Consider the following 8012-nt stretch of genomic DNA (forward strand, 5'->3'; position numbering starts at 1 on the left):
CGTCACACTTAGAGACCGTCTGCTATGGCTCCGTCTGCTTACGTATGGAAGGTCGCACAGAACCGTCGGTCAGAGACCAGACTCCTTTTTATCCTTATCAAACTTGTTCAAGGTGTCATTGAGGGAGAGACTCGTGTGCTTGCTGCCTCTATGACCATGGAACAGGTATTTAAGGGTACCAAGGAGTTCAAGAAAGAAGTTTTCGAAAAGGTTCAACTTGAACTCGATCAGTTTGGCCTTCTCATCTACAATGCTAATGTCAAACAACTTGTGGATGTGCCTGGCCATGAGTATTTCTCATACCTTGGCCAGAAAACCCAGATGGAAGCTGCCAATCAAGCTAAGGTATACAAATTTTGTTTTGATTTTTCCACATTTTTTTGGCTACAATTCTACACACAAATATACGTTCTTTCATTTTAATTTGGGTAAGTATGTGAAAATGCAATTCTAAATTATTAATTTTATCATCATCATCATTATTATTATTATTATTATTTTGTTCGTTTGGTTCTAAATTTATGTTCATAATCTATAATTCTCAATGGTGATAGACTAAAACTTTTTAATTTTTGTCATTATTATCTTCACTCGCTCACACACACACACAGAGTGAAATTACAGTTCTAAATTATTATTATTATAATTATATTGTAAATTCAGTTATAACTTTAATGGTCATAATCTATAATTCTCGATAGTGATAGAGGAAAATTTTTAATTTTTGCCATTAACTTCACAATAATATGTATATATAAATACTCTTTTTTTTATACAAAAATTAGCATGTTCATCAATTAACTATTCTATTTTTTGTCACTAACAATAAAATTGATAAAATGTTGTTATATGTATGTTATAGATTGATGTTGCTGAGGCTCAGAAGAAGGGTGAGATCGGAGCAAAGGAGAGGAAAGGCCAAACCTCATAAAATGCTGCCAAAATTAATGCAGAGACCAAGATGATAATGACTCAAAGGGAGGGAGAGGCCCAGAAGGAAGAAATTAGGGTTAAGACTGAAGTGGAACTGTTTAAGAACAGGAAAGAAGCTGAGTTGGCCGAGTACAAGGCTGAGCTAGCCACGAAAAATGCTGGGTGGTCTCAGGCTTCTCAGCTTGCAGAGGTGGAATCCACCAAGGCAGTGACCTTAAGGGAGGCTGAGTTGCAAACTGAGGTGGAGAAGAAGAAAGTATTAACTCAGACTGAGAAACTCAGGGCCGAATTACTAAGCAAGGCAGCTGTGGAGTATGAGACTAAGGTATATTTGGTGGTGAAACTAACATGTTTAGTTACACTAGTTAATTTTTCTTCTTGTTCTTTGTGTTGTTTGCTGCTCTACTTAATTCAGAAGGAGTTCTTCTAGTGCCACATAAAGTGGCATAGAAAAAGCCACAACTCGCTCATGTGGCGAGTTATGGCTTTTTCTGTGTCACTTTATGTGGCACAAAGACTTTTCCATTCAGAAAGTTCCTTTAATATACTCTAAGATAAGATTTACTATTAATAGGTGGAATATTATTACAAGTAGGCAAAAGTATATGGACCAAAATTTTACATTGAAAAACAAATGGGATTAATTGCTTGAAGATAAAGACTTATTATTAATAGGAATAAAGACTTTGTAATATTCCTTTAACATATACTCTTTGTCTCGATAGAATAATTAATGGTGTTATTTTCCATATTGTATACTTCTTTGAATTATAATGTGACCGATATTTTCATTTCATTTCTTTGTAAATCACTCTCACTAATGTCAATATTGATATTATTATTATATGATAACAAGGAATACAAAACGTTCCACAAATACAAGGCATGCTTTTAACTTATAATAAAAAGATATATAGTGAAAATACTTGATGGTAATACAAGTTGCTTTGGTTTTAGTACGTTAGTAAGTCGGTTCACTTTATGATTTTATGTTTATATTTGTATCTTACAAGTCTTGTACACAAGCCAAAACCCCACGATAAGCAATTGGTTTTTTATTAATATGAATGTGAAACATTGATGATATAGGTGCAAGAGGCAAATTGGGAGCTGTACAAGAAACAAAAAGCAGCAGAAGCAACCCTCTATGAGAAGCAGAAAGCTGCTGAGGCAGAGAAGGCAAGTGCAGATGCAAAGTTCTATGCATGCCAACAAGCTTCGAATAGTGCGCTGTATGCAAAGAAGAAAGAGGCTGAAGGAATTACTGCACTCGCACAAGCTGAAGGCTTTTACTTGAACACCCTATTGAAACAACTTGGAGGAAATTACACTGCACTAAGGGACTACATGATGATCAACAAGGATATGTACCAAGAAATTGCCAGAAATAATGCACAGGCAGTGAATGGATTGCAGCCCAAGATTACTGTTTGGTCTAATGGAAAAGGTGGTGAAGATGGTTCAAATGGGCCTGTAAGCGACTAAATTTCTCGTTTCGAAATAAAGTCGAACAAGTGAAAATAGTTTCACAAATGCGAATTTGTATTGATGATTGTGTGGTACAATTCTCTGTGATTACAAAAGAGTTATCCTCTGATTCGATCTCCTTAAAAGATTTGTTGATTGGATTTGTGATGATGTGATTTTGTTTTGAACACAAGATATCCTTCAATTTGGTTGAGGAATGGATCGAAGATCTTTGGAACAGAATTACAATGAATCTCTGGCTATGAGCTTGTTAGAAATTCTTTGTTCTTCGTGTTCTTTGTGTTCTTCGTGTTCTTCGTATGTTCTTCGGGCGTTCGTCGTCTTCGAAGGTTTGTTGTGGAAGTTCTCCGGGGCTTTAAAGGCTTGAATCCGTGGAGCTTCACTGATTTGTGGTTGTTTGAGGTTTCTGGAGGCTTTTGAGCTTGATTCCAGTGAACTTTGAGATCTAGGCAGATAGTTTGGATGATTCTGCTTCGAATGTTCTTTGTATTTGAAGATTTGTGGTGGAAGTTCTTTGGGGCTTTAGAGGCTTGAATCCGTAGAACTTCACTGATTTATGATTTGTTGATGTTTTCGGACCTTTGAGCTTGATTCCCGCAAACTTTAGGATCTAGGCAGATGATCTGGATGATTCTGCTTCGAATGTTCTCCGATTTTGGGGTTGAAGTTCTTGAAGTTCCTGGAGGCTTCAGAGCTTGATTCCAGCAAAGCTTTTTCCCTTCTGAATCTGGTCCTCCCCTCTGAATCTTGGTCCTCAGGAAGGCTTCTATTTATAGGAGTTTGGGGGTAGGTGAGCGACACGTGGCGGAACTTGATTGGTGACATATGTCACAGCCTGATTGGTTCGCTTGTGTCATCGCTTACACGTGCTGGACTGCTTGAGTCATCGCTTACACGTGCGAAGCTGCTTGAGTCATCGCTTATGCGTGCGAGGCTGCTTGAGTCATCGCTTACACGTGCGCTGATGCGTGATTGGCTCTTGCATGACACTTGGCAAATTTCTGTTGGCTTCTGAATAGTGATAGCAAAACCTAGCAGCAATACATGGTGTTCTGTAATTGGCTGTATTTTGTGGACTTGGTAATGTGACGTGTCAGCTTGTGATAGGTCGGAAATTTTCCCTCTTTACAGGGCCAATGAAGGATGTTGCTGGGGTATATAGCATGTTGCCACCATTGCTAAAGACTGTGCATGAGCAGACTGGGATGCTACCACCTACTTGGCTTGACACATTGAGTGATGTCACTCCTTAATGTGTTTGGTTTTTTAAGTATAGTACTATTAAAATAATGCCACGATAAAAGTTACGTACTAATGGTTTTTTAGTTTGACTTTCATATAGAGGGCAAGGCACATTGGGTAAATATTTGGTTGTTTGCTCTATAATATCAGTTTGTTTAATACTAATTTCATTTATGCTTATTGGATCAGTGAATTTGTTGTTTTCTTTTCTTTTCAATATTACTTACTTTATTAATTATCAGTATTAACCATATCTCCTTTTTTTGCATTTGACCATTTCATATTTTGAATTCCTGTAATCTTTATTTGTTAGATTCCTTATAATGTGTAATCGTTCTTATAAATACAATACAAAACACTCAATAGACTGTGAGAAGGTTACTACAATTAAATACGCATACGTTTCAATTTGGTACCAGTGCAATTTTTTTTAGAGCACTCATGGCCTTTGACGCCTCTTCTTTACCTTCTTCTGCTATCAACCCCACCACATCTCCATTACCTTCTTCTTCTCTTCCTTGTCAAATGCTCATCATTTTCTCTCCATTAAACTCACCTTCAATAGTTATCTCTACTAGAAAGCCCACCTGATTCCTGATCTTGAATGTCAAGAGATCTTGGATTCATTGATGGTTCCAACTTGTGCCTTTCTTGGACTAGACAAGACCAACTTCTCATGAGCCTTATCATTTCTTCCCTATTATGAAATCATACCCCTAGTTGTTGGCCCCTCTTCTTCTCAAGAAACATGGACCAGTGGGCTGTGGAAGGACAAGAAATAAGACTAGGATAAAAAAAACTAGTGCAAGGCTAACCAGGAAATTTAGTTTGTTTGATACAAGTAGTTGAATAAGTTGTTAGTTGGTTAAAGAACCAATCTTTAGCTTTTCTTTCTCGATCTTAGTTTGATAAAATACTAGGCACGCATGTATTTATTCTTCACTATGAAAGTTGATGCCAATTCCCCAACTCGATCTCCATGCTCTCTTCGTAATCCCCAATCTTTTCTCTTGGAGGTTTACTGCCCCCATAATCTTTCCATTACATCCGTCTACATGTTTTGAGTCCTATCACTTTAGGACCCTTTTGCTATTCCTAAGAACAAATAAATTACCCAAACTAACTCAATTTGTATTCTAGATAATCGGAATTTTTAGTTCTCTAAAATTCCAAATAACAGAAGCTCCTGGGTTCGAGCAAAAACTGCTTAGCCTGTTAAGGGTGAATGCTCTTTGGATTGGCATTTTTTGCTCATTTTGCTATTTTTGCAAACATATTCATTAAATGGCCAAAAACGAATAAAAAAAGAAAGGATATATTTGAGATCTTTATGCTATACTAAAACTTGAGCTATAAAATATTTGTTTTTTGAAATTTAACATGGAAAGAATGCAAATGCAGCATACAAAGTCAAGTGACTATTTAAACCTAAAAAAATGAATGTATGAATTTTAAATTATATTTCTTAAATTGAAACTTATATGGATAAATTAAAATAAATAAAATTAAGTTGCAACTCACACTTTATTATTGCAAATCTCTATTGAATTGAAACATATATTTAGATATGATATTTGAATGAATTATATTCTCATTTGAAAAGAAATTTTATGATGTTGGATTCCTATAAGAGTTTAAAGACAAAATCTGTTATGTTTGTTCTAGTTATTGTTGCTTACACCACATCCTTGTTAAATTTATTAACCTATTGTATTGACTAATCTATTATTCTCAAGAGTAAATCATTTTAGCCAAAAAAAAAAAAAAAGTAAATTATTTCATGACTATAATTGTACACCATCCTTATAAGATTGTTCATAGCACCTATTGTTAACCATATTATTTTATGACTGTAACCTTACATCATCTATGTAATATTGTTCATATTCTGTTGTCCACCTTTAGTGACTTGACTATTGCCGTTAACATCATATGTTACTGATTGATCATAAGAGAGTGAAAAACATATTCAATACTTGCTGAAACCACTAATTATAATAATGAAAACAATGACAAAGATTTAATGCGTTGATTTTTCCACCCCCATTTGAAATTTGATAATTGACTTAACAAAGCCTCTATTATCATAGATAAAGTTGATATTACCATCTGGCTTAAGTGACCTGGTTGTTTGGTCATTGAAATAGTCATGAATCTTAAATTTAAAAAAAAAACTAAAGTAAATAAAAGATGCAATTTAATTTGTATTCACCACCATATGATCATTTGAATATAATATCCAATTGCACTAAGTTTATGGGGGATAATTAATGAAACAAAAGAGTGAATGACGAATATAACATATGAATTTTTTATGTATAAACATGTATATATATTATATTTTAATATAAAAAAAGAAAAGATAAACCATAGGAAATAAGACTTTTTTTTTTTTGCCAAATATTCAATCTTTACAAAACAAATAGTATAGATAAACCACTTCCTGAAGTTATTTAGTTATGTCTTTTGAAACTTGAGTTTCAAGTGAAAATCAAGTCTAACAAGCTCAAGTTCCAGTAGATAGCTTCTCACATGGATAGTCTAATGTGGTATTTCAATTAGACAATCCCTTGTGAACGGCTATCTACTTGAAACTTGAGTTTGCTCAACTTGAGTTTCAAAATGGACTACAATAATGCAACAGAGGAATGAGTATTGAATATAATAGATGAAGTTTTTATACACAAAGAAATGGATAAAAAAACTTCTATTACATATGCAATTTAATGGATTTTTATTTTTAATTTTTTTATGTATAAACATATGTATATACACAATATGAATAAACATATGTATATCCACTTTATGGGTTCTTTATTGAATGTTAAGTTTGCTTATTTTATTCCATTTATCTAGTGAAATTACTTGGCGCATCCATAACTTCTAAGATTATATAGTAAATATATAATTTTTCAATTTATCTAGTGTGCTGGCAAGGGGTGACATTTACACTCTTGAAACATCATTTGCCTCTGCTTCCAATACACGTATCATTTAGATTTACATGCAATGCAAATTACAAAGTCTTAAACAAAGTAATCTCTATGTCACTCAATTTCTACCCAAAGCAAAATCTCTTTATAATGAACTCACAATTGTAGACCGCCCACTCTCACCTCAAGGCTTCAACAAATGTATCTTCCAAGGCCTCAAATCTTAAGCATTGACGAGCTAAAAGACGAAAATATGCTCAACATTTTTACAAACTTAGTCACGACTCAATACTATTCTATCTATAATGTATATAAAATCGAAGAAACATATGTTGAGTTTGAAAAAGTAATGAGCGAATTTTCATCTTTTAGTGCGTCAAACAATCTGTCATTAAGAGATAATAGCGTATGATTTGTATGAAGCCTTGATAAATATTCATGTCTCCACTTCAATGTCATTGATAAATATGCAGAAGGGAAATTCCTTGAATAAACTTGCTTTTTATGATTGCTGTATTAACATTAACGTTGAGTATCATATAGAAAGAAGAGATCTTAGTTTAATAGATGAATAGTGACCAAGGGATTAAAGTGGGTATTAGCAACAAATTATGATATATTTAGGCCAATGCCTCATGGCCCTCATCATTTTGTAGCATTAACAAATATGGCCTTGACTATAGTACTAAGGACATAAATTTGTCTTCATCTGGTGATTTGGTGTAGCATTGAAATATGGCTTGAAACACTGAAGCATTTAACCTGTTTGAATAGAAAGGAGGCCCAACTGTTCAAGCCCAAACCCAACTCACAATATGAGAGATAAATAAGAAGAAGATGAAGAAGGTTGTATTTGTTTAGTCACGTGGGACACCAACAATGGACACCAAATTGATTTCTTTAATAAATTAATAAAGACGTTGTCTACATGACGAAAATCCAATGAGTGGAAGAGCGTACGTAAGACATCTAAATTTAAAATGGAGGTAAAAAAAGTTCACCTTTTCATGCTAATACCCATGCTACTAGCACATAAGAGACAAGACTCATTTTCAATCTCGACTCATTTTTTATTTTATTTTTATTATTTTTATAGATAAAATAAAATTTAAAATTTATCACATTCACTTTATAATAATTGCTAATTACCATAAGATTTTTTTTTTTTTTTTTCGGGTTTTAGCATAACTGAGTCCTTTAAAAGAAGGTGGTGTAGGCTGTTGAAATTCATATTCTCCTTATAACAAGTTTACGTACAACCATATAATAATAAAATTTTATTTATTAGGAAAAGTCTGGCTCAATCTTAATAAAGAGTTGTCTTTCAAAAAAAAAAAAAAAAAAAGAATTGGTGGGTCAAGTCCAAACTAACCCTTTTGGCAAGCTAGAGGAGCCACTAAGCAAAACACATTTTCC

At 33.8% G+C, this 8012-nt stretch overlaps 1 protein-coding gene across 1 annotated transcript; it reads left to right on the forward strand.

Moving 5' to 3' along the window:
* The first annotated feature begins 967 nt into the window (after window positions 1-967).
* Window positions 968-3674, forward strand: LOC126728500 (flotillin-like protein 2). Its single transcript, XM_050434309.1, has 3 exons — window positions 968-1258; window positions 2023-2406; window positions 3519-3674. Exons 1-3 carry the CDS (start codon window positions 968-970, stop codon window positions 3672-3674), a joined length of 831 nt encoding a protein of 276 aa, XP_050290266.1.
* Window positions 3675-8012: the final 4338 nt, after the last annotated feature.

The sequence above is a fragment of the Quercus robur genome, chromosome 5 (genome assembly GCF_932294415.1).
Source record: "Quercus robur chromosome 5, dhQueRobu3.1, whole genome shotgun sequence".
Classification (NCBI taxonomy): domain Eukaryota; kingdom Viridiplantae; phylum Streptophyta; class Magnoliopsida; order Fagales; family Fagaceae; genus Quercus; species Quercus robur.

What these genes read in the sequence shown, in the direction of transcription:
- LOC126728500 (XM_050434309.1), top strand. Translation starts at nt 968, where the DNA reads ATGACTCAAAGGGAGGGAGAGGCCCAGAAGGAAGAAATTAGGGTTAAG. An exon ending in CTGTGGAGTATGAGACTAAG is followed by an intron (nt 1,259 to 2,022) that starts GTATATTTGGTG and finishes TTGATGATATAG; the next exon opens with GTGCAAGAGGCAAATTGGGA. An exon ending in AAGATGGTTCAAATGGGCCT is followed by an intron (nt 2,407 to 3,518) that starts GTAAGCGACTAA and finishes GTGACGTGTCAG; the next exon opens with CTTGTGATAGGTCGGAAATT.